General features: G+C 39.4%; 3 protein-coding genes across 6 annotated transcripts in view; 1 reads left to right on the plus strand and 2 right to left on the minus strand.

Moving 5' to 3' along the window:
- nlgn2a (neuroligin 2a) overlaps nucleotides 1-5,476 on the plus strand; it is a 223,409-nt gene extending 217,933 nt beyond the window's left edge. For both annotated transcript variants that reach the window (XM_088073302.1, XM_042512113.2), the window contains one exon: nucleotides 250-5,476. In XM_088073302.1, coding sequence (XP_087929428.1) covers nucleotides 250-1,084 — 835 coding nt within the window. In that variant the 3' untranslated portion in view covers nucleotides 1,085-5,476. The remainder of the gene's footprint in view (nucleotides 1-249) is intronic.
- A 3-nt stretch (nucleotides 5,477-5,479) lies between these two features.
- On the minus strand, nucleotides 5,480-24,265 carry LOC121940348 (interferon-induced very large GTPase 1-like). 2 transcript variants are annotated; one of them, XM_088073296.1, is made up of 6 exons: nucleotides 24,188-24,265; nucleotides 13,804-13,881; nucleotides 13,571-13,649; nucleotides 13,217-13,480; nucleotides 12,720-12,980; nucleotides 5,480-11,801 (listed from the first exon to the last, which is right to left on the minus strand). In XM_088073296.1, exons 2-6 carry the CDS (start codon nucleotides 13,843-13,845, stop codon nucleotides 7,120-7,122), a joined length of 5,328 nt encoding a protein of 1,775 aa, XP_087929422.1. In that variant the 5' UTR covers nucleotides 13,846-13,881; nucleotides 24,188-24,265; the 3' UTR covers nucleotides 5,480-7,119. The 2 variants fall into 2 exon arrangements, with proteins under 2 accessions (XP_087929422.1, XP_087929421.1); XM_088073295.1 differs by lacking the exon at nucleotides 24,188-24,265 and adding an exon at nucleotides 14,118-14,372.
- Nucleotides 16,731-24,485, minus strand: part of LOC148185626 (interferon-induced very large GTPase 1-like) — a 32,504-nt gene continuing 24,749 nt past the window's right edge. For both annotated transcript variants that reach the window (XM_088073298.1, XM_088073297.1), the window contains exons 2-6: nucleotides 24,188-24,265; nucleotides 23,989-24,070; nucleotides 23,637-23,897; nucleotides 23,130-23,390; nucleotides 16,731-22,014 (exon numbers count right to left, since the gene is read on the minus strand). In XM_088073298.1, coding sequence (XP_087929424.1) covers nucleotides 17,339-22,014; nucleotides 23,130-23,390; nucleotides 23,637-23,897; nucleotides 23,989-24,070; nucleotides 24,188-24,208 — 5,301 coding nt within the window. In that variant the 5' untranslated portion in view covers nucleotides 24,209-24,265 and the 3' untranslated portion in view covers nucleotides 16,731-17,338. The remainder of the gene's footprint in view (nucleotides 22,015-23,129; nucleotides 23,391-23,636; nucleotides 23,898-23,988; nucleotides 24,071-24,187; nucleotides 24,266-24,485) is intronic.

Below are 24,485 nucleotides of genomic sequence, written 5' to 3' on the forward strand. Positions count from 1 at the left end.
CTTACTAACCAGATGTTTAGTAGTTGAGCTGATGTGTCTTTCTGAAAAGTCTGTCTGTTGTTCAGGGATGTTCTCACTAACCAGATGTTGATAGAGTTTTTAAAAGTTTAGTGCTCTGTGTTACCTTGCTGTAAGTTCGTAAATAAAAACTCTGGGGTATATTCAGTGTTTAGGTGTCATATCAGTGAAGACATTTTTTAACCAGACTGATAAAACCTTGACTAAGATGTCCCTTTTGTCCTTCACTAGGGACCCCAACCTTCCTGTCCCTCAGGACACAAAGTTTATTCACACAAAGCCCAACCGCTTTGAAGAGGTCATCTGGACCAAGTTTAACTCAAAGGACAAGCAGTACCTCCACATTGGCTTAAAACCTCGTGTTAGAGACAACTACAGGGCCAATAAAGTGGCCTTCTGGTTGGAATTAGTGCCGCACCTCCACAGTCTACACGAGGAGCTCTTCCCAACCACCACCCGTTCACCACCAGGCCCAGGTTCAGGCACCCACAGACCCTGGCCCAAAACACCAGGCCCTCGTAGCACCCGTCACCCCTACCCTACCTTCCCCTCTGATCCGGAGCCTGAGGGTTCAGAGCGTCCACATCAGGATCTCTTCCCTGGAGACACCCGTGACTACTCCACCGAGCTGAGTGTAACAGTTGCCGTAGGGGCGTCACTCCTCTTCCTAAACATCCTGGCCTTCGCCGCCCTTTATTACAAGCGTGACAAGCGGCACGAGATGCGACGCCACCGACTGTCTCCCCAGCGGGGCGGCCCTGCCAACGACCTGGCTCACAGCCAGGAGGAGGAGATCATGTCCCTGCAGATGAAGCACTCGGAACACGATGCTCACCACGACATGGAACCACTCCGGCCCCACGAAATCCTACGGCCCGCCTGCCCACCTGACTACACGCTGGCACTGCGCCGTGCCCCCGACGACGTGCCGCTGATGACACCCAACACCATCACCATGATCCCCAGTTCCATCACCGGCATGCAGCCTCTTCATGCCTTCAGCACCTTCCCCTCCACCGGTCACAACAACACCCTGCCCCATCCCCACTCCACCACCAGGGTATAGTAGGGACTGGCCCGACATAGCGCCACCTAAGGACCAGGAAGACTGGCTGATCTAGAAGGGAGGCCTCTGGATGTGGGCCTTTGTTCTGTTCTCTTATTCTCTTGTTTCTCCAAAAACAACTCCACCTCCTCCATCATGTGCTGTCAAACTAAGCAGCTCCACTGGTGGCGTGTGGAGAAGCAACTGAACTGCACGGCAGCAGATGATCAGTTAGGGGGGTGATTTAGATCTTTCAAAGATACTCTTTTCAAAGGTCTGCTGTTTCCAGACTAAAGCCCCCTGACATTTGTCAAAAGGACGAATGCGTTTCGCCACTTGCAGTTTTGCCTTTTTTTTTTTTTTTTTTTTTTTACTTTGGCTTTGTCTCTTTTTTCTCTCCCTGGTGTGCTTTGTGCATATATCGTTCTCTTTTCTACATCTGTGTCTCATTCCCGCTTTGTTCCTTTCATTTGACATGTGATTCTCTCCCTCTCCTCAGCACTCCTTTGCTCCAAGGACTCGCAAACTACTGAGCTGCAGGAGGGGGCGTAGAGTACATACAGTAATCATATAGCTATGAAAACATCGATATCTGATACTTTGTTTCTACCAGCATTCTTGGTGCCAAGTATGTACTACTGTGTTTGCTTTCTCATCGAGGGAGAAAAAAACTAAAGAAAATTCTAGAGTATTCCTATTTACTGTCAATTAACAGATGCTGTGTGTTCTCATGACCAAGTGCCAAACTGGCCTTCGATTGTGTTTTTTTCTTTTTCTTTCATCTTCTGTTTCTTTTTTTTTCAAGCATTTGTTCAGTTGTTGTTTTTTGTGGAAAGAATTTTTGCTGAAAATATAGATATAGAGAAATGATATTATATATAGTTATATATAAATGTGTACAAAGGAGAAAGTATATAAATGGGTTTTCTCAGTGGGGATCTATGCATGAATTATTTTTAAAGCTGATGACGGGGGAAAGGACACTGTATCTGTCAATGCACGTTTCCCAAATCTAATCAAATCATATCGGTCCACTCTGGATATTTTTGGGGGTTTTTTGCCTCTCGGAACAAGAACACCACCGGAAATCCTGGTGTGTCCCAACAAATCCTCTTCACCTCCCAACGTTTTTTTTTTTTTTTTTTTTTTAAAAAGAGTCATTACCACACATATCAGAAGATGTTAAACAACTGTGAACACACTCTTCCATTCATTCTCTTCTACATGATGTCATTGAGAGATTTTTCTCCTACATCAAGGCGATCATCCCACAGTAGCTACTTTTTCTTTCTGTCTGTAAGGAGATGATTTTTTTTAGGGTACGTGAGGTGCCAAATCTGTCGTTGTAGCTTGCCTGTACAGAATTATTTTTGTATTTCAGTAAGGGTGAGAAACAAAGCAGAGACAGGCAGCCTTTGCTCTTTTACCTTCCTTCTCCTGTCTGCACCCCTATTTCCAGCACATGCATATTCTGTTTGATGTGTGCCTGTGAGAGATATAGTGTGTGTGTGTGTGTTTGTGTGTGTGATATGAGAGCAGCTTCACATGGGCGTAGGTGGGCCCTAATTAGACAGCAAAGAGATAGAGAGGCAGACAGGCAGGATCACCCCCATGGTAATAACTTAGACTCCAAAATGAGCTCCCTCCTGCTGTGTACCCAAACCCCCCCTCCGTATCAACATCACTTACCCCACCCCCCTCTCTCCGTCAGCTTTGTATTCAAGACTGACGTCCATATTGCAGCAATCGCCCATGATCCACAATGTGACCACAAAACTCCACCTGACTTCACTGTGTCAGCAGCATTCAACACAATTTCTGACCTCGGTTCAGCTCTGCAATTATCCTCACATTCAAAGGTTAGCTCACGATGCTAGTGCTAGTGACCTTTTTTGTGAGCTCATCAGTTGTATATTAAACTCTAAGCACACTGAGGGTAACCGGCGGGCTTTCACGGCCTGCAGCGCGGAGCTACAAGAAGATAAAAGGGGCTCGGATCTCCTAAACAGGGTAAAAGCAACACAGTTGGCTCTTTTCTTAGGGGTGAGATTGTGTAGCAAGCGCCCCCCCCCCCCCGATTCTCTGCTATGGATCTTAATATAGTTTCTCAACTGAACTGCTGTTGTTTGAGCCCACAGGAACACATGGTAGCCTATATCCAGTATGGGAGAAGTTAGTCACCGGTGCTGTCTTTGCTTGTGCTCTAGCTTTAGCCTGTTTGTTTGTTTGTTTTTCTATTTTATTACTGCCTAACGGGGTGGTGGGGAAGGAGCTGGAGCGGGAGAGAGATACCTTGCTGCTCCTGTCAGAGATTTTTGTAAGCCCACGGAAAGGGAAACGTGCACAATGTAAAACAAAAAACAACAGACTCGGGCGTGCTGCAGGTGGATAAATGCTGTGGAACGGAGGATGGACTGTAGCGCAAGGAGAGGTGGGAAAGAGACTCTGGGAGGAGACTGGAGAAAGACTCACAGCCTTAAATGTATAATCAACATCAAAAGAGGAAGAACTGATCACTTGCGAATAAGGACATAAAAAAAGGCATGGCCATCTTTCTACCCACAATGTTTGCCAGGAGGATACTTTGTCGATCTGTCCATTGGAGGATCTAATATGTCTGATCAGACCGATATGAACCCTTTTGTACTCACTCCTGTGGATTAGGAGGCAGTGAGGGATTGTGAGGCAAACCTCGCTACAACATGGCTACAGCGACACCACCGGAGGTGAAAACAGAAACAAGGTATTTTAGTTTGGTCTGTTCTTTTTCCCTGTCTATTTTATAAGCTAACACTGGAGGGCGCCCTTGTGACAGATTTACTGCAGTCTGCCCACTCTGAGGAAACAGGATGTGCCAGGAAAAATACCAAACTGGGTGACAGGACAGAGACAGACACACAACATCTGGAAGAGGATCAAATCTGTACATTTTTAAGTGTAAGAATCAAACAGACAAAATATTTGTAAATATTAAGTTTCTTGTTTGTTTTTCTTTTTTGTTTTTTTTTTTGAGTGAATGAATGAAATGCTTATTTTGTGACAACGAAAGACAACAGGTGCAATTTCCAAAAAAAAAAAAAAAAGCAGCAAGCTTTAGGTTTAAAACTCATTAATGAGTTAAAAAATTCTTTTCATGCTCTTAAGACTTTTTTTCTTTACTTTGTCTCATGTTGCCCATTATCACATGGGCATCCTGTAGCATCATGATTCCTCACCAGGAGAGTCACTGTAGCAGAAATTCATCTCCACTGCAGCCCCAACACAAAAGATGTCCAAAGATGCCGTAGTTTGCTTTTACTAGTTTCCAATGAATATTCAATTTTAAAATTTTCAGTAATATAATTGAAGTCTGTGGTTTCATTGCCTCTTTGTTTTAAAATTTGCATTTCTTCTTTTTAACTTTTTTTCCAACCTTTATTAAAATTTTATTTTGAAATCTATCTTGTAATCCAACTTCACTCCTAATGAATCTGTGTTGCATGAAACTTGGGAGTATTTATGGAAACATCTCAGAGGCTAAGAGCACTGATAAAAGCCGGCTTTGGCCAGCTAATGCAACGGTGGCATCGAGGACTGGCCCATGATTGATGATCAGGACTTTTAAACTGAGACACTAAAGTGCAATCAATTAGCTCACTTCACATGTAGCAGTGTTTACATGTAGCCACTAAATCACATGTGGGACAGACATTAGGGCTTTGATACCATTAGATGCCTCATAGAGTAATGAGATCACACAGGTGGTCTGACTTTTTCCTTCTACACACTGTGTTGCATTGTGGTTAGGGAGGTTGTGTTACCCTGCGGTGATGTGATGTAGCAGTGAAGGGTTTCATGTTCTAAACAGTTGAGAAGGTGGATGAATCATTAGGTAAATCTAAGAAGTCCGGTGCTTTATCAGACTCTGTGTGTGTGGATCAGGCTGGATGTATGTGGACACACACTTAACCTCGTCTGTGTTAAGAAGTAAAGCCGGCCCGGGGCTGTATTTTGGTTTGTTTTTATTTTTACATGCCCAAAAACTGCGGTCAGCCAAGCTTACCAAACTAACCTAATATCAGCGACGTCATTCAGAGATCATGTGTCAGGTCAGTGGTGCACGGACGCACATGGTTAACTCCCCGCAATGGCAAAAAGTGACACACACTCACTCGTATAAATCTCTAGCTTGGTCTATATTGCGAAGTTGCACCTGTTGTCTTGTTTTTACATTCTTTGTTGAATTCAGAAACCCAAGACTTGAGATGAAGAAAAATGTTAAATAATGGAATTTTAAAAAAGATGATTATTAAAAAAAAGTATAGTAAAACAATATAAATAAATGAGGTGATGATATTTCTGTTTACTTTAGAAGTTATTATACACTGTATGCTGTGATTCTGATCTGGGAAACATTAAAGACATTCATAGCCAGTCTGACAGTTTTGTCTCTTTATTGAATTAGGGAACAGAAGTTGCAAATATTCAATGAATTAAATTTTAATTTCTTAAAATGAAAATGTCTCAATTTATTTACATAGTAGAAACAAAAAAAAAGGAATCCAAATTCTGAGTTAAAAAAAAGGATCAGAAATCATTTGCTCTCATCAAACTTTCTGTCTTGTATACATGTTGACAAAAATGCTGAGTTCATTAGTTTATTACATTTCAACTGATTAAAAAAATGTAAATATGTGGCATCAGATGCTTCACAAAAATGTAAAAGAAAAAATAGTATCTATTTGATACCAGAAGCTTGAGTGAAAAAAAAAACAAAGAAATAATTCAAATTAAGAAAATAACATGTTATACTCAATGAGATAAGAAAGAAAACATTTATGCTTTGCTCATACATTGACATTTCAGCTTTACTGAAAATGGAAAAAAAGTTTTGCATCAGGCATATCTCAGAAACAAAACAAAACAACAAAAAAAAACTTTTGAGAAAACAGTCACATCGTGCTTGATCAAAAAAATTGTCCTTTTAACGACAATACCACATGAAAACTGAAAGGTATTTTAAAAACAGGAAAAAGGAAATATTTACATCACACACTTCACAAAAAAGAATTCTAAATTCTGAAAAAAACACAAAAAAACATCTTGATTAAAGCAAACTCTGTGACGTGGACATGTTGACAATACCACCTTATCTTTTGATTGATTAAAAAATAGAAATATGATGTGTTTGATACCTCACAGACACAAACAAAAAAAACATATTCAATTCACGTAAAAACAATCCAAAACATGTATACATACAGAACCAGGTACTTAATTTGAATAGAAACACAGACATTACACATTTTGAGTCAGGAAAATCACATATGACACTCAGTTAGATATAAAGAATAATAATAAATTTTTGTCTGCATGTTGACATTTAGAGTTTATGGTCTCTGAAAATGTACATATTTAGCATCAGGTACTTCAGAGAAACAAAAACAAATAAATACTAACTTTTAGTAAAGAATCACATTTCATACATCCATATATCTTACTTCACAAAAAAAACATTTTTCTGTATTTGAACAGGCATACAGACTGTTTTAAAAACAGAAAATGAAATGTAAAAAACTTTAAGGAAACAAAAACAATCATTAAAAGATCAAACATTACATATACAGATCTTTTCAGTGACAATATAATGACATGCATCCGTCACATAAAATCATAAATTCAAACTCTGATTTAATCAAACTGGCAACAAAAATTAGAATGCTTAATGTGTTCCTAATACATACGCGAACTTAACGTATCAAAAAGTATTTTAGAGTGTCCCCATCAACGTAAACATGAAATTAAATTATATTACTTAAATTAAACATGTTTAATGTGATCTCAGGTAAAAATGAGCACTAATTGATTTTCTGATCTTTAATTTTTGCAAGTCATAGTGGTAGAAATATGACTGTGTACCAACAATATCTTCAGCCTTGTTGTCTTTGGACACCGTGTTACCACATGAAATTTTCTTCTATATTCTATAGAACAAGTAGGATCCAAATATCCATGTGAGGATAATCGGTCTTTATGATGAAAATGTGCTTTTCTGAGAGCACAAATCCTATAGTCTCTCACTTGATGTTAAAGGACTCTTTGATGCTTGCCTCAGCTTGCTGTGGTGTGATACTTTTCCAGGCGGCAGGGATTTCCGCCGGGTTTGCTGTGTATTCTTTGGCAAACTTATCGTTGTATCTTCCCATTACATATTTCCAGTAGTCCGATGCCTGGAGGCTTGCATCTGGAACAATTTTCCAGTCTTTGAAAATTTCTCTGTAACGCTTAAAGGGGTGTGATTCACCCTTTGTAGCACTGCAGCGAAAACAAACGTCACTGATCACAGAGGAAGTGCATATGTCAATGGCAAGTTTTTCTGACCCGCTCCACCTGTATGCACCCAGGCCATCTGGCCGATGTAGTGAAGTCCAGTGCTCAGTATGTGCTTGTCCTCCTGCCTCACAAGGTGCTTTACAGAATGGACACTGTTTACCACATCCAATCAGTTTGGTGAAAAGCTCGTTCTGAGGATTCACATGAAGTTTGTACAGTTTTGTTTTGAAGTCTGTTTTGTTAAACTTCTTTTTAAGAGCTTCTGCCATGTCCGTCACACGTTCAGTGAGCCAGTCAGCAAACTGTTCCTGGTCGGCATTGTTCAGGATCATGAAAGCACCAGAAGCATCCTGGGAAATGACCAGTTTATCACCAAGTTCCTTGCATACATCTTCAACAAATGTCTTCAGGTTGCCACTCTGTTTTGTTTTAGCTTTGTTGATAGCATTGTTAATGCTCCTGATACATGACTGAACATGTTTATCCTCAAGCTCAGACATCGTAGACCCTTTGGAGAATCTTTCTACGATTTGGTTGAGGATCCACCTCTTAACATAAAACTCATATGAGCCAATGTAGCTCAAATACTTTTCAAACTCATCTTTTTTGAGCAAATCCAGCAATATTGTATACTGAAGGTATATTCGAGTGCTGAACTGCTGGCTTGTCATCATTTCACCAGTGATATCAGGACCCAAGGAACGGTTGACAAAGTCTTCCACTGCAGGCTTCAAGTAGCGGTTTGTGAATTCTTCTGCCTTCTTCTGGCATTGGTCTTTCTCCTGGAACACATCTTTAAAATCTGAACGAAACTGAGCTTTGTTTTCATTCAGACATCTGTAGGGATCATTCTCATGTATGAAGTCTTCATGCATTTTCTGAAACTGTCTGGCTGCAATTCCACAGATGTGCTGTTTCAGAGAAACTTCAAACTCAATCTCTGTCTTAACATCCTGTTTGTTTTGCAGCTTCTCGTCAATCATGTGTAGGATCTCCTGGATGTAGGTGTCGTGGTAATTGCTTTTTCCTTGTATTTTTAAGGTCACAAACTGTTTGCAATCTGCTATGATACCATCAGCAATTTGTTGTACAGCCTTTATATGATCTTCAATGTTGAACCACTTCTTAAATGTGTTTTTTAACTGGTTGATGATACCATCTGCTGTATATTTGAAAGGATCCAGTCCACAATCTTTCAGGCTTTTTTTACTTAATAACTGACACACATGACTCCCCTTACGCCTTAGATTTTCTCGTAGGTAATGGTCCACCCTTCCAATGATATCTGCAGGCTTTTGCTTAGAAAAGGAGAGTTCCTTTACCATTTTATTCCACATCTTATCAAATTCTTTGTCCAACTCTTTGTCTGTCATCTCAACATTTTTTCTACGATATTCTTCAATCAGCGCACACACTCTCTCCCCTATTTCTTTTGTGTGGTTCTCCTTGATTCTATCAAGTTCTGTCATTCCCTGTCTGATGTCAGCTGCTGCTGTGAGTTGATTAAACACAGAGCTCTCCATTTCTCGTCGAAGGCTCTTTGCACTGTTTGCAAAGTCTTCTCTGTATCCTTCAACTAGATAGACATGACCCTCTGTTTGTTTAAAGTACTGCTTCAAATTTTCAAGAATCTTTGTCTCCCATTTAGAAAGCTCTGTGCATGCTTCAGTTTTCAAACGATTAAGAAATTCTTTCATGTCAGATGTATCAGATTCCACAGCAAAATTGCCGAAGTTTTTAATTCTTGTTTCAGCATTTGTAACCCATGTGTACATTGCTTTTTTGAATTCCCATTCCCATTTGTTGAATTCTGTGCACAGCCTCATGTATGCATCAGCCACCAGGCTGTTTCTGAAGCTGAAGATGAAGTTTTCATGCTTTATTGCATTCCACAGGTTTTTCATCCACTCTGTAAACTCCAAGATATTATTAGCAGATGAGTCACAACGTCCCAAACTCTGGATAACATTTTTCTTGAGCTCATATACAGCTTCGCTGTACCCTGCATTGACTGGTGCCATTGGTGGGTTTCCATTCCAGAGTCCAGGAATGTACCAGTTCCCAGTGTCTGGATTGTACTCCATCACATCTGTGAAAGTCTTGTTCTCCTCTTTCTTCTCCATTTTGGCTGCTGCCTGGGTCATCTCATTTAACTGTTGCAAGAGCAGTTTCCTGTCTCTTAAGTTCTTCTCGTGGGCTGAAACATCCGACACATTCTGATGGACAAACTGACATTTGGGCTGTTTGCCCACCTCTGTCATCCTGAGGAAAGCATGCACAACTATTTGCAGGATGTCCTTCATTTCTGTGGAATTCTCCATTGCAATATTGATGATGGTGATATCACTCAGCCCCACAACAAGTGTTGCAAGCTCATTGTCGTGCTCGTGGCTATTGTCCAGTTGTGCGAGCTCTGGTGACTTCAAGCCCTCAGTGTCAATGATCACCATGAAGTCACAGTTGAGTTTGTTCTTAACATCTTCATTGATTCTGATGAGCAACATGAAGGCACCTCGAGTGCATCGGCCGCTGCTGACTGCAAACTGCACTCCAAACATGGTGTTGAGGAGAGTAGACTTTCCTGTGCTCTGAACTCCAAGAACTGTGACCACCAGTATCTTGCTCTTAGGAGACACCAAGTCATTGAGCTGAGAGAGGACGTCACTCACCCATTTGAGAGGTATGTTGGATGCATCTCCATCTACAAGCTCAAGAGGGAATCCATCAAGTAACAATTCTGCACATAGTTTGGGCAGATGTTGTAACTGCTGACGTGATGGATGTGTTTCTGGGAGGGACAGTGAGGCTTCGTAGATCTGACCCATTTCACGGAAGAAGTGTTCAGTCCCCAGCGAGCTGTTGGAAAGTTGTTTGTCGATTTCTTTGATCTCCGCTTTGTTTTCAGAATTTTTACATTTCTTTTTGTATTGTTCTCGGAGGCCAGACAGTTTTTCTCGAGACAGGTTATCAAGGTTCATTCGCATCCATTTCAGGAAATAGCACCTCTCTATTCCAGGGCTTGATATTGCGTTGATAAAACATGTCATTGCATTTGACATGTCATGAGAGTTCTGCTTTTTTCGAAGTTTTGTTTTCTGTACCTCAAGATCACTTTTGTATTTTTCTATGTTTTCAGACCCCACATTTCGAAGACGAAATTGTTCCTTCTCTAAGCGAGTCAGTTCTTTCCATATTTCACCTTGCAAGGGTAGCTGAGTGTCCTTGTATTTAAGGATGTCTTGAATTTCTTCACTTAAAGCATCTGCATTTTTCTTAGCAGTCTGACACTCTGCAGAGTCTTCATCAACCTGGATTCCCAGCTCATGGGCAACATCAGCCATCTGCTCAATTTGCATCTTCGTACTTGAGATCTCAACTACATTGCTGACATTTTTCCTCAAATTTTTGACAAAGTCAGCATCATTTATCTGCTTGGTCTTCAAAAGGATGTTGCTGTTGTTCAAACCCAACTTGGTAGCTACCTTTTTTACAGCATCTAAACTGAAATTTTTGCTTTGATGGTTACCCACCAAGAAGATCTGTGCCTTGTGGTGTTGGTTGGTAAGCAGCTCGCACTCAGAGTCCAAAGTGTCAAAGAACACAAAAACCGCTGCCGATGTCTGACACAAAAAAGAAAATTGTGTTTCAAATGATGCAATGTCCCCCCGAAGGTTAGCCACAGCTACAGGCTCACTGAAAATATCCATGTTTTTGTTCCCACATGGAAGGTACCAAGTAATTTCAACCAATCCATTGGATATTCTTCTTGGACTGTCACCACACTCCATGTTTCTGTGAACAAAGGTATCATGGTACTGCTGAGAATTGCTCAGCAGCTTATTGAGGATCTCTGACTTGGACAGGGAGCATTCACCCAGTCTCACAAAAGATATCATTGGAAGTTCAGAGACAACAATTCTGTCTTCGATGAAGCCCTTGGATTCTAATAGCGACCGAGGTCTGTACTTTTTAACGATGTCTCTCATTGCCCAAAGCATGAGTGTGCACTGTCCTGTGTCACAATTTGGAAGCAACAGAGGCACAGAAAACTGGCACATAGACATTTTCAGGGACATTTCCTGCTGTACAAAACCATCAGAACACAGAAAGAGAGCGGTGATTATATCAAGGGAGTTTAACATGTCACCTGAATTTGTGGTGTTGACCAGATTATCAAGATCTAACTCTGTATTCACTGACTGATCAATAGAGTTTGACTCACATGCAGATGTACATTTCATATTCCTGGCTGTTACATTAACCATCATTAGTTTCTTCAGAAAAAAGCTCAGAGGATCAGAATTTTGCTTGGCAGGTTCATCAGTAATGGTATTCTCGTCAATCTGAAGGACTGTGCTCAGGGATAGCTTCTTTTTGTCGTCGTACTCCAGCCCCAGATCCTTCAAAAGGCTCTGTAGGTGTGTCTCTGTAAACATGAAAACAAATAATATTAAACCCATATTTATTTATTTTAATATGCTAAAGCATGCAACAAATTAAATAAAACATTTTACAACCCCAACTTCGAAAAAGTTGTGACACTGTTTAAAACCTAAATTAAAACAAAATGCAATGATCTGTCAATTTAAAGGCTACAACACGTTCCACAAAAGTTAGGACAGGGGCAACAGAAGACTGAGAAGCTGGAAGCTCTCAAAAATAACCAGTTATGGACACTTCACAGGTAAACAGGTTTATTAGTATCATAATTGGGTTCAGAAGGGGCAAAAAAATGAAATTGTTGTTGATTAGAAAAAAGTTTTTTAAATGATTTTCTCCAACTTGCAACTGAATTTGACCATAAGACCATATGGCATGACTGTAACATAGAACCATGTCCAGCTAGGTGACCATCCCCTACCACCTAGTGAGTCTTCTTCGCTGTCCACCATTGTTATTTGCTACATGTTCAGTCGTAGGTAGCTCAGTGATGGGCCTGCGGCCTACTAACTGTCTGTTACCCAACTTCAAACTTGGAAGTTGTGATGCTGTGTTCACACCGAGTGTGATAAAAAAGTTTTGTGTGGCATTACTTGCACATCTACGGCCGCTGGCGTATTATTTGAGCATCCTGTAACTTGCATTAATTCACACTCAACAACAGTAATTGTGCTTATGTTAGCTAGAAGAGGCAGGTAACAGCTACTGTAGCTTGGTTTGCTGTGAAGCATGGCAACACATTTTATTTTGAGTATAATTATCTGTGTTGTTTTAGCTCAAATTTCTTTTTTATTTGATTCTTCTTTGGGGAATTTGTGCTGAAATGTGTTAGCAATGTCTATATTGCTCCAAAGTATATGGTTTTATCTTTAAAATCTGATTTATTTTATTTTATTTTACTTACTTGTGCGGGTAGATGTTACAGCTGGCCTGTTTAGTCTTCCGTTCTTAAATCGTGCAGTAACCTGGAGAGAGTAACACACCCCTGGCTTCAGACTGCTGAGGGTCAGGTTGTTTGTGTCCGTTGTCAAAACTTGTTCCTCGTCTTCCTCACTGTAACAAGTCACTATGTAGCTCTCCACTTCACCAGCAGGGGTGTCCCAACACAGAGACAGTGACTCAGTGCTGACCTGATGGACTGTGATCTGCACAGGAGGGCTGGGCTCTGTGGAAACAATATAATAGTTTCACTTGTACTTTGGAATTCAAGTTTAGTCAGTGTTTGTCAGTATCTTAAAGTGAAGTTTTACTGCCAAGTTAAACAGGTGTTGTTATCTTCAGTCCGAACATAACCTTTATAACAAATTGAGAAAAACCTCAGTGTAAGAAATACATTAGGGGGTTATAAACCCATAGACCATTCAGACAACACATTTTCACTGATTTGTTCCTCAGATTTACCTGTGAAGACAGATAACAAGGTTGCTTTGCTTCGATTTCCATTCTCTGCAATCCTTACGATGCTGAAAGTATACTCGGTCCCAGGATTCAGTCCTTCAACCGTCACAGTGCTGGAGTCCTCTGTGGTCAAACTGCCTGTCTGTGTACCACAGGAATAATCTAATTGCAGTTTATTCCTCACTGAGATGTCAGTGAGTGAAAAGCCAAGAGTAACAGTCTCCTGGCCAGCACTGAGAACTGTTACTTCTCCTGGTGGAGGAACATCTGTCACAAGAGAAAAGAGGTACATCTCAGTGTCTCCATATTGCATTATATTTAGCTGTAATCAGATTGGTTATTGACGGTCACTCATACAGTCAGACTGTGGCATTGATGGAGCGCTCTGTCCTTCCTCATTGTATGACTCAGGAGAATCGTATGCGTCGTAGAACTCCTTGGTTATTTAAAAAAAAAAAAAAAAACATGCACACAGTTCAGAGGAGAAATTAATTAATTTGTAATATCATTTAGTTGCTGAAAGGACAACATGTATTTGGTCAGTAATTTTACTCTTATTTCAGCTGAAAATGTTAAAAAGAGCTGTTTACCTCCTCATCTGAGCTATCCATTGTGGGCACACCCTCAGCCATCCCACACTTTATCCAGATTATTCAAACTGCTTTTTACTGAAATTAAAAAGAAATTAACCCTGTTAAAACTGTCTGTATCAAAAATCACATAACTCGGTGTACTTTGCAACCTACTAGACTACAATATGGAACAAATACTGTAATCAGCACACTATAGGAGCCTTAAAAGATAGAAAGAATATGCTGAATTATACATCTGTTTCATGAAAAGCTTACATCTTTAGGACTTTAAAAGAGGGGAAAAAATCCTTGACACATAAATCGCTGCCTACCTTTGTCGGAGATGTTTATCCATGGTAAAAATACCGTCCTATTTTTTTGTCTGAGGGTTTGTCAGTTGAGCACCTCTCTTACAATGCAACAACCTGCAGTAGCTCTCAGCCTGCAACCTGCACTTTACACAGAAGGCAGGCGTTTCCTTTTATCCTCCCCAGTGAAGTTACTTTCACTTCTGATTCCGAGAAATGGTAAATGATCATCTGGTTTCCAGTAAATCAGAGCCGTTAAAGAGGTTGCAGTAGGAAGGGTGGATTCAACATTCTAATTTGTCTAACACTTTGATATTATAGTATCTTATTGTTCAAACTATTAAAATGACTTTCAGAAATAATTAATGAAAGAAAAAGAAAAAAATTATATGAATATTCCAAACTATCAATGTGGAATTTTGATAAATAATTAAAACAATAACTACAGCCAAAATCACCATATCAATAGTAAAGGTTAAGAGATTTTGGAAAAATTAGAGGTTGGCAGAATCATTAAATTTTGTGCAACATTAAAAAGGAAGCATGTTTATTCCAAAAGTATTTATGCATAATAGAATAATGCAAAAGTATACAGTCTAACTTGATGTTAAAGGCCAAATTCATGTGTTCTGTATAGGCTAGTGGCGGCAGGCTGGACAAGGAAGTTAGTTTATTATTTTTATTATTATTGTTTTTATTATATATATATATATATATATATATATATATATATATATATATATATATATATATATATATATATATATAATAAAAAAATAAAAATATTATATAATAAAAACAATAATAATAAAAATAATAAACTAACTTCCTTGTCCAGCCTGCCGCCACTAGCCTATACAGAACACATGAATTTGGCCTTTAACATCAAGTTAGACTGTATACTTTTGCATATATATATATATATATATATATATATATATATATATATATATATATATATATATATATATATAATTATTATTATTATTATTATGTACATAGCACCCTTCTCAAAAGAAGTGCAGTACAAAGTGCTTTACAATAAGGGCATTGGGAACACAGAGTGTCTCAACTGGAAACAGACAGAATGAACATAAAATAAGCCAGCGAGGCAATTCAGCAAGCAAGGACATTTAAAGACAGTTTACAACAAAAGTGTCTCATTTATTCCAACATCTTAAAAGAACTGCAGCAGTCTGAAGTGTAAAAAGAAGAGTTTTAGAAAATCGAAGCTAGTTAAGGGCTAAAATAAACAGGAGCATTTTAAGCATGTGACTACAGATCTATAGGTAAGATGATGCATAGCTTTAGGGTGTAAGAGACAATGGCCACTTTCTCTTTTATTGGGTTCCCACCTCATGCCTTACCCTAGTGTGACTGATAAAGCACTTTACACAGAACATGAACTCATGAACAATAAAATTTGTGACACAGAAAGATAAGAAAGTGCAATCTGCCTTTCAATAAATTTGACTGATATGATAAACTGAGTTTATAATTACTTGAATGTACCAGTCTTAAGATAAATATAAAGGGCCAGGATGTTAAAGTCCATAAAAATCCAAATCAATCCAATTTTCCAAATCCAAAGGATTTGTAAAATTTTGTGATTGCTATAAATGACCTGCACTTTCTTAGGTCATATTAATAAACTAAACTGAGGTGCAGCTGAAACATTAGTTTTGTTGAAGGATAATCTAAATTCAAAAATGTTACAGTTTGATTGGAACCTGCTTTACAATGATTGACAAATACACAACTACAAACACAACTATTGTAACTAAGATTTAGTTATAGTTTTGTGTTTTATATAATATTTCAAACATTGATCCACAATAAAGACTTTACAGATTCTTTACTTTGACATTAGTTGAGATTGAGAACAGTAGATCCAACTATCTACCTATCGAGGCCCCTTGCGGGTCACAATAGAGTTGCTCATGTAAAGGTTTACTAAATGTTTACAGTGCCAACACTCCCTTTTTATGCATATTTGTATAAGAACTGTTGGAGGGAGCCTTTTTAGCAATGATTACTGCAGTCTAGTGGTGGTGCAAATGTCAATAAAGTACTTGAACTTTGCAACCACGTTTTTATTATACCAGGTGAACTCTCTCATTTGATTCCCAGAAACAGTACATGCTTATCTAGTTTCACGTAATACAGAACTCATTTGTCTTGTCAGGGTGTGGCAATGGGTCAAAAGATTTTATTTGGCAGTATTTTAAGAAGCATGGGTACATACTTCACCTTAAAAAGATTTGCAAATCATTGCATTCAGTTTTTATGCTTGACACAGCATCCCAGCTATTTTGGAATAGGGCTGGAATCATATTTCACGTCTGTTTATTATTTGATAAGAGTGAAGGAAGCACCAACTATAGTTGTAAGAAAAACTCAAAACCTTCAATCTTTACAGCTGATATGGTAATTCTTGTTATCGTTATTGTTGTGATTATTAATCAAAGTTCCAAATTGATAGTTTAGTACAAGAGTGGGCAACCTGGGGCACTTTACTCCAATGTGGACAAACAAATGTTTTTATCATTCATGTTCATTATTCATGGAGTATTATTCATAAAGTGTAACAGCCAGGAATTGTAAAAGGTTCAAATACATGACACCAAACACAAAACATGTACTTAGATCATTTTTATAATAGAGAAAAATGAAAGATAGATGATTTTACGGCAGCACTCATTTACAGCTTTTATTACATGGATGGCAATTCCCCACTGATACTCATAAAGAGATTCATGCTAATACTAATATTTGAAACTAGATTCTTCACAGAAACAAAAATGATCAATAGAAGATCAAAATCACATTTTTACATCATTTCAGTGATAATTATATGACATTCATCTAGCACACAAAAAGTATAAAATTCAAATAATTAAACCATAAATATATAGAATGTGCTCCAAACGTATGCACTGATTTAAAAACAAAAGTATCTTTATCAGCATAAACAACAACTGAAGCATATTACTTTTATTAAACATGTGATCTTAGGTGAGCACAGGTTGCAGTGGTTTTCTTTAATTTTCCTGTTGTAAGCCACTGTGGTGACTTAAATGTGTATTGACATTATCTTCAACCTTTTCATCTTTTATAGGCTACATCATGTGACCATTTTTGCTCCACTTCCTCATCATATAAAAAAGTAAAATCTAAATATTCATAGAAGGACAGTAAACTTATAGCAGCAGGATGTGCATCTCCATCACAAAGCCTGTAATCTTTCACCTGATATTGAACCATTCTTTGAGGCTTTTTTCTGCCTGCTGACATGTGATACATTTCCAAGTTTCGGGTATTCCTGAGAAATTTGCATTATATGCTTCTGCAAACTTAGTGTGGAACCTTGCCATTACGTATTTCCAGTAGTCTGATGCATGAAGGCTTGGATCTGGAGCAATTGTCCAGTCTGGGAAAATTTCTCTGTAACGCTTATATGGGTGCCAAGTACCATTTGTGGCATCACAGCAAAAATAACCATCACTGCACACAGAGGAAGAGCATATGTCAGTGCCACACGTCCCAAGCAACTTGACTTTACTGAAAACCTGTGGCCGATGAAGTGACGTCCAGTGTTGAGTGTGGGCAAATCCTCCTGCCTCACAAGGTGCTGTACAGAATGGACACTGTTTATCACATCCAGTCAGTCTGATGAAAAGCTCGTTCTGAGGATTCACATGCAGTTTTTTTAGTTTCATTTGGAGGTTTGTTTCTTTTAACTTCTTTTTAAGAGGTTCTCTCATGTCCATCACATGCTCAGTGAGCCAGTGAGCAAACTGTTCCTGGTCAGCATAGTTCAGGATCTTGAAAGCACCAAAAGCATCCTGGGAAATGACCAGTTTATCACCAAGTTCCTTGCAGACATCTTCAACAAATGTCTTCAGGCTGCCACTCTGTTTTGTTTTAGCTTTGTTGATAGCATTGTAAATGCTCCTGATACATGACTGTACATGTCTATCCTCAAGCTCAGACATCATAGAGCCTTTGGAGAACCGTTTCACTATTTGTTCAAGGATCCATTTCTTGACATAATCCTCATATGAGCCAATGTAGCTCAAATACTTTTCAAAGTTATCTTTTGAGAGCAAATCCAGTAAAATTGAATGCTGAAAGAACATTCGAGTGCTGAACTGCTGGCTTGTCATCATTTCTCCGATGATATCAGGACCCAAGGAACGGTTGACAAAGTCTTCCACTGCAGGCTTCAAGCAGCGTTCTGTGAATTCTTCTGCCTTTTTCTGGCATTGGTCTCGTTCATGAAACACGTCTTTAAAATTAGCACGGAACTTTTCTTTGTTTTCATTCAGACATCTGTAGGGATCATTCTCATGTATGAAGTCTTCATGCATTTTCTGAAACTGTCTGGCTGCAATTCCACAGATGTGCTGTTTCAGAGAAACTTCAAACTCAATCTCTGTCTTAACATCCTGTTTGTTTTGCAGCTTCTCGTCAATCATGTGTAGGATCTCCTGGATGTAGGTGTCGTGGTAATTGCTTTTTCCTTGTATTTTTACGGTCACAAACTGTTTGCAATCTGCTATGATACCATCAGCAATTTCTTGTACAGCCTCTATATGATCTTTAGTGTTGAACCACTTATTGACTGTCTTTTTTAACTGGTTGAGGATAAAGTCTGGTGTATATTTGAAAGGATCCAGTCCACAATCTTTCAGGCTTTTTTTACTTAATAACTGACACACATGACTCCCCTTACGCCTTAGATTTTCTCGTAGGTAATGGTCCACCCTTCCAATGATATCTGCAGGCTTTTGCTTAGAAAAGGAGAGTTCCTTTACCATTTTATTCCACATCTTATCAAATTCTTTGTCCAATTCTTTGTCTGTCATCTCAACATTTTTTCCACGACATTCTTCAATCAGCGCACACACTCTCTCCCCTATTTCTTTTGTGTGGTTCTCCTTGATTCTATCAAGTTCTGTCATTCCCTGTCTGATGTCAGCTGCTGCTGTGAGTTGATTAAACACAGAGCTCTCCATTTCTCGTCGAAGGCTCTTTGCACTGTTTGCAAAGTCTTCTCTGTACCCTTCAACTAGATAGACATGACCCTCTGTTTGGTTAAAGTACTGCTTCAAATTGTCAAGAATCTTTGTCTCCCATTTAGACACTACAATGTGAGCTTCACTTTTCAAATGAGTGACAAGTTCTCTCATGTCAGAAATCCCAAATTTCACAACCACTGTGCCAAAATTGGAAATTCTTGTCTCAGCTTTTGTAACCCATGTGTACATTTCTTTTCTGAATTCCCATTCCCATTTGTTGAATTCTGTGCACAGCCTCATGTATGCATCAGCCACCAGGCTGTTTCTGAAGCTGAAGATGAAGTTTTCACGCTTTACTGAATTCCACAGGCTTTTCATCCACTCTGTAAACTCCAAGATATTATTAGCAGATGACTCACAATGTCCCAAACTCTGGATAACATTTTTCTTGAGCTCATATACAGCTTCACTGTACCCTGCATTGACTGGTGCCATTGGTGGGTTTCCATTCCAGAGTCCAGGAATGTACCAGTTTCCAGTGTCTGGATTGTACTCCATCACATCAGTGAAACTCAAGATCTCCTCTTTCTTCTCCATTTTGGCTGCTGCCTGGGTCATCTCATTTAACTGTTGCAAGAGCAGTTTCCTGTCTCGTAAGTTCTTCTCGTGGGCTGAAACATCCGACACATTCTGGTGAACAAACTGACATTTGGGCTTTTTGCCCACCTCTTTCATCCTGAGGAAAGCATGCACAACTATTTGCAGGATGTCCTTCATTTCTGTGGAATTCTCCATTGCAATATTGATGATGGTGATATCACTCAGCCCCACAACAAGTGTTGCAAGCTCATTGTCGTGCTCGTGGCTATTGTCCAGTTGTGCGAGCTCTGGTGACTTCAAGCCCTCAGTGTCAATGATCACCATGAAGTCACAGTTGAGTTTGTTTTTAACATCTTCATTGATTCTGATGAGCAACATGAAGGCACCTCGAGTGCATCGGCCGCTGCTGACTGCAAACTGCACTCCAAACATGGTGTTGAGGAGAGTAGACTTTCCTGTGCTCTGAACTCCAAGAACTGTGACCACCAGTATCTTGCTCTTAGGAGACACCAAGTCATTGAGCTGAGAGAGGACGTCACTCACCCATGTGAGAGGTATGTTGGATGCATCTCCATCTACAAGCTCAAGGGGGAATCCATCAAGTAACAATTCTGCACATAGTTTGGGCAGATGTTGTAACTGCTGACGTGATGGATGTGTTTCTGGGAGGGACAGTGAGGCTTCGTAGATCTGACCCATTTCACGGAAGAAGTGTTCAGTCCCCAGCGAGCTGTTGGAAAGCTGTTTGTCAATGTCTTTGATCTCCACTTTGTTTTCAGAATTTTGACATTTCTTTTTGTACTGTTCTCGGAGGCCAGACAGTTTTTCTCGAGACACGTTATCAAGGTTAATTCGCATCCATTTCAGGAAATAGCGCCTCTCTATTCCAGGGCTTGATATTGCGTTGATAAAACATGTCATTGCATTTGACATGTCATGAGAGTTCTGCTTTTTTCGAAGTTTTGTTTTCTGTACCTGAAGATCACTTTTGTATTTTTCTATGTTTTCAGACCCCACATTTCGAAGACGAAATTGTTCCTTCTCTAAGCGAGTCAGTTCTTTCCATATTTCACCTTGCAAGGGTAGCTGAGTGTCCAAGTATTTAAGGATGTCTTGAATTTCTTCACTTAAAGCATTTGCATTTTTCTTGGCAGCCTGGCACTCTGCAGAGTCTTCATCAACCTGGATTCCCAGCTCATGGGCAACATCAGCCATCTGGTCGATTCTCATTTTCATTTTTGTGTTCTCAACTACATCGCTGACATTTTTCTGCATTTTTTTGACGAAGTCAGCGTCATTCATCTGCTTTATCTTTAAAAGGATGTTGCTGGTAGTCAAGCCCAATTTGGTAGCTACCTTTTTTACAGCATCTAAACTAAAGTGTTTGCATTGATAGTTACCCACCAAGAAGATCTGTGCCTTGTGGTGTTGGTTGGTAAGCAGCTCGCACTCAGAGTCCAAAGTGTCAAAGAACACAAAAACTGCTGCAGATGTTTGACACATAAAAGAAAATTGTGTTTCAAATGATGCAATGTCCCCACGAAGGTTAGCCACAGCTACTGGCTCACTGAAAATATCCATGTTTTTGTTCCCACATGGAAGGTACCAAGTAATTTCAACCAATCCATTGGATATTTTCCTTGGACTTTCACCACACTTCATGTTTCTGTGAACAAAGGTATCATGGTACTGCCAAGAATTGCTCAGCAGCTTATTGAGGATCTCTGACTTGGACAAGGAGCATTCACCCAGTCTCACAAAAGATATCATTGGAAGTTCAGAAAGAACAATTCTGTTTTCAATGAAGCCCTTGGACTCAGAGAGTGACAGAGGTCTGTACTTTTTAAGGATGTCTCTCATACCCCAAAGCATGAGTGTGCACTGCTGTGTGTCACAATTTGGAAGCAACAGGGGCACAGAAAACTGGCACAAAGACATTTTGAGGGCCATTTCTTGTTGTAAAAAACCATCAGAACACAGAAAGAGAGCGGTGATTATATCAAGGCAGTTCAGCATGTCACCTGAATTTGTGCCGTTGATCAGATCATCAAAATCTAACTCTGCATTCAACAGTGTATCATCACAGTTTGACTCACATGCAGATGTACATTTCACATCTCTAGCTGTCACATTAACCATCATCAGTTTCTTAAGAAAATACCATGGAAGATCTGCATGCCACTTGGCAGGCTCATCAGTAATGGTCTTCTCATCAATCTCAAGGACTGTGCTCAGGGATAGCTTCTCTTTGAAGTGTCGCTCCAACCCCAGATCCTCCAATAAGTTTTGTAGTTGTGTCTCTGTAGACATGAAAACATTGAACAATAAATCTTTAATTGAATTCATCCAATTAAACAAGTCCCTTCTTATGAGATTTGAGAACGATACTTTGCTTTGAGCAAGAATATCAGTTGCAAAAAACAAGCATTTGTAAATTAGGCCATTTTTTTTCTAAGGATGAAGAAGGAATGACCTACCCTCCTCTGCCTTTCTCTGCCTCTGATAGGCTTAGCCTGATATTCTTACCCTTACCCTAACCAATCTCAGTTCTCAAAAATTTACATTGCAGAACGCCTGCCAGCTGCAGTGCTCTTTCTCGACATTGCTGTCTTTGCTGTTAACTAAAAAACAAAACTATGGGAATAGAGGATCCAGTTTAAAGGTCCAATTTTCCCCTTAAGAAATGTATAATTTCACTATGGCTATGGCTCAGAGGTAGAGCAGGTCGTCCTCTAATCGGAAGGTCAGCAGGTCGATCCCCAGCTCCTCCGGGCAACATGTCGAAGTATCCTTGGGCAAGATACTGAACCCCAAATTGCTCCAGATGCTGCGTCATTGGAGTGTGAGTGTGTGTGAATGATTACTGTGTAGCATTTGGCACCTTGTAAGGTAGCCTCGGCCATCAGTGTATGAATGTGTGTGTGAATGGGTGAATGTGAGATGTAGTGTTGAAGCGCTTTGAGTGGTCAGTAAGACTAGAAAAGCGCCATACAAGTATAGTCATAGTACATTTACCATTTACCACTTTTTTTCAGTCAGATATCTGTCTATTAAATTCCACACTGATAGTACAGTGTATAATATTTAAAATGGGCTACATTGTTTAAAAAAAAAGGGGGGGGGGGCTAACCAATGGTCAGGATTTACTCACTCTTTATTTAACAGTACAACTAAAGCCCTGATTGTTACATTGTTAGTACATGCCATTGAAATTGAACCACCAGGTGATGTTTTGGACCTATGTGTATTGCAGTGATCCTGAATAAAATGACAACAAATCAATATCTTTACAAGCCCACATTGTCCCAGGGAAAAACTTTGTGGGTTACTGATTTAAAAATGTTAATTGTAAATATTGCCCTGAAGTCTAACTTTATTTGAAATATATAAAATATATTTAAAAAAATTTACTTACTTGTGCAGGCAGATGTTACAGCCGGCTTGCTTAGTCTTCCATTCCTAAGTTTTGTAGAAACCTGGAGAGAGTAACACACCCCTGGCTTCAGTTTCATGAGAGTCAGGTTGTTTGCGGAGGTTGTTAACTCTTGCACAGTGTCTTCTTCACTGCGACAAGTCACAATGTAGCTCTCCACTTCACCAGCAGGGATGTCCCAATGCAGAGACAGTGAATCAATGGTGACCTGATCGACTGTAATCTGCTCAGGAGGGCTGGGCTCTGTGGAAACAATATGATAGTTTCAATGCGAAAAATTCAAGTTCTGTTGATGTTTGTCTGTACTTTAATGTACTGTTTGATTGCGAAGAGGTGTGGTAAAAGTAAAAACCACATATTTTCATGTCAAATATTTAATATGGCTAAAATCAACCTTTATAACATAAATTGTGAGCATATGTCATCATAGGAAGTGCCTGATGGCCATCCTGATATTTTTAGTACAGATTTTCTTTCTTAAAAATGTACCTGTGAAGACAGTTAGCGAGGTTGCTTTGCTTTGATTTCCATTATCTGCAATCCTTACGATGCTGAAAGTATACTCGGTCCCAGGATTCAGTCCTTCAACCGTCACGGTGCTGGAGTCCTCTGTGGTCAAACTGCTTCTCTGTACGTAGGAGTAATCTAATTGCAGTTTATGCCCAACTGAGTTGTCAGTGAGTGAAAAGCCAAGAGTAACAGTCTTCTGGCCAGCACTGAGAACTGTTACTTCTGTTGATGGAGGAACATCTGTCACAGGAGAAAAGAGGTACATCTCAGTGTCTCCATATTGCATTATATTTAGCTGTAAATCGGATTGGTTATTGACATTTACACATACAGTCAGACTGTGGTGCTGGTAGAGTGTTCTTTCCTTGCTCACTGTATTGGTCAAGGAGGGTATCTGGTGCATCATAGAAGTCCTTGGTAATTGAGAACAATACATTTAAATTAAATATGTAATGAACCAATCCATTATCCCATTCAATAGGACATCTGTATTTGGCTTAAGTTCAAAGATGTAAATACAATCTGTTTACCTCCTCATCGCAGTTATCCATTGTGGGCACACTCTTAGCCCTCCCACACTCAGTCCAGTTTAATCAGAATGCTTCTCACTGAAAATAATAGATAAGAATGCTGTTAACACCTTTCTCCTCAACAACTATCTCAACAATCAAACAGCTAAGTGTACTCTGCAACCTGCTAGACTACAATTTTGACCAAAACCAAACAGAAAAATACTATTATCAGCCCACTATGGGAGCCTTCAGAGAGGACATGCAGACCTGAACTACTGTTTTACACAATAGAAAACAATTTAAAAGAGGGAGAAAG

Source organism: Plectropomus leopardus, chromosome 23, assembly GCF_026936395.1.
Source record: "Plectropomus leopardus strain MGB_pleo_1.0 chromosome 23, ASM2693639v1, whole genome shotgun sequence".
NCBI lineage: Eukaryota > Metazoa > Chordata > Actinopteri > Perciformes > Serranidae > Plectropomus > Plectropomus leopardus.

Excerpts from the sequence above, each read along its gene's own strand:
- LOC121940348 (XM_088073296.1), bottom strand. The coding sequence starts at position 13,845 with ATGGCTGAGGGTGTGCCCACAATGGATAGCTCAGATGAGGAG. Across the intron at positions 13,650-13,803 it reads TGGATAGCTCAGATGAGGAG|GAGTTCTACGACGCATACGA; the intron begins GTAAACAGCTCT and ends TAAATAACCAAG. Across the intron at positions 12,981-13,216 it reads CTTGTTATCTGTCTTCACAG|AGCCCAGCCCTCCTGTGCAG; the intron begins GTAAATCTGAGG and ends TTGTTTCCACAG.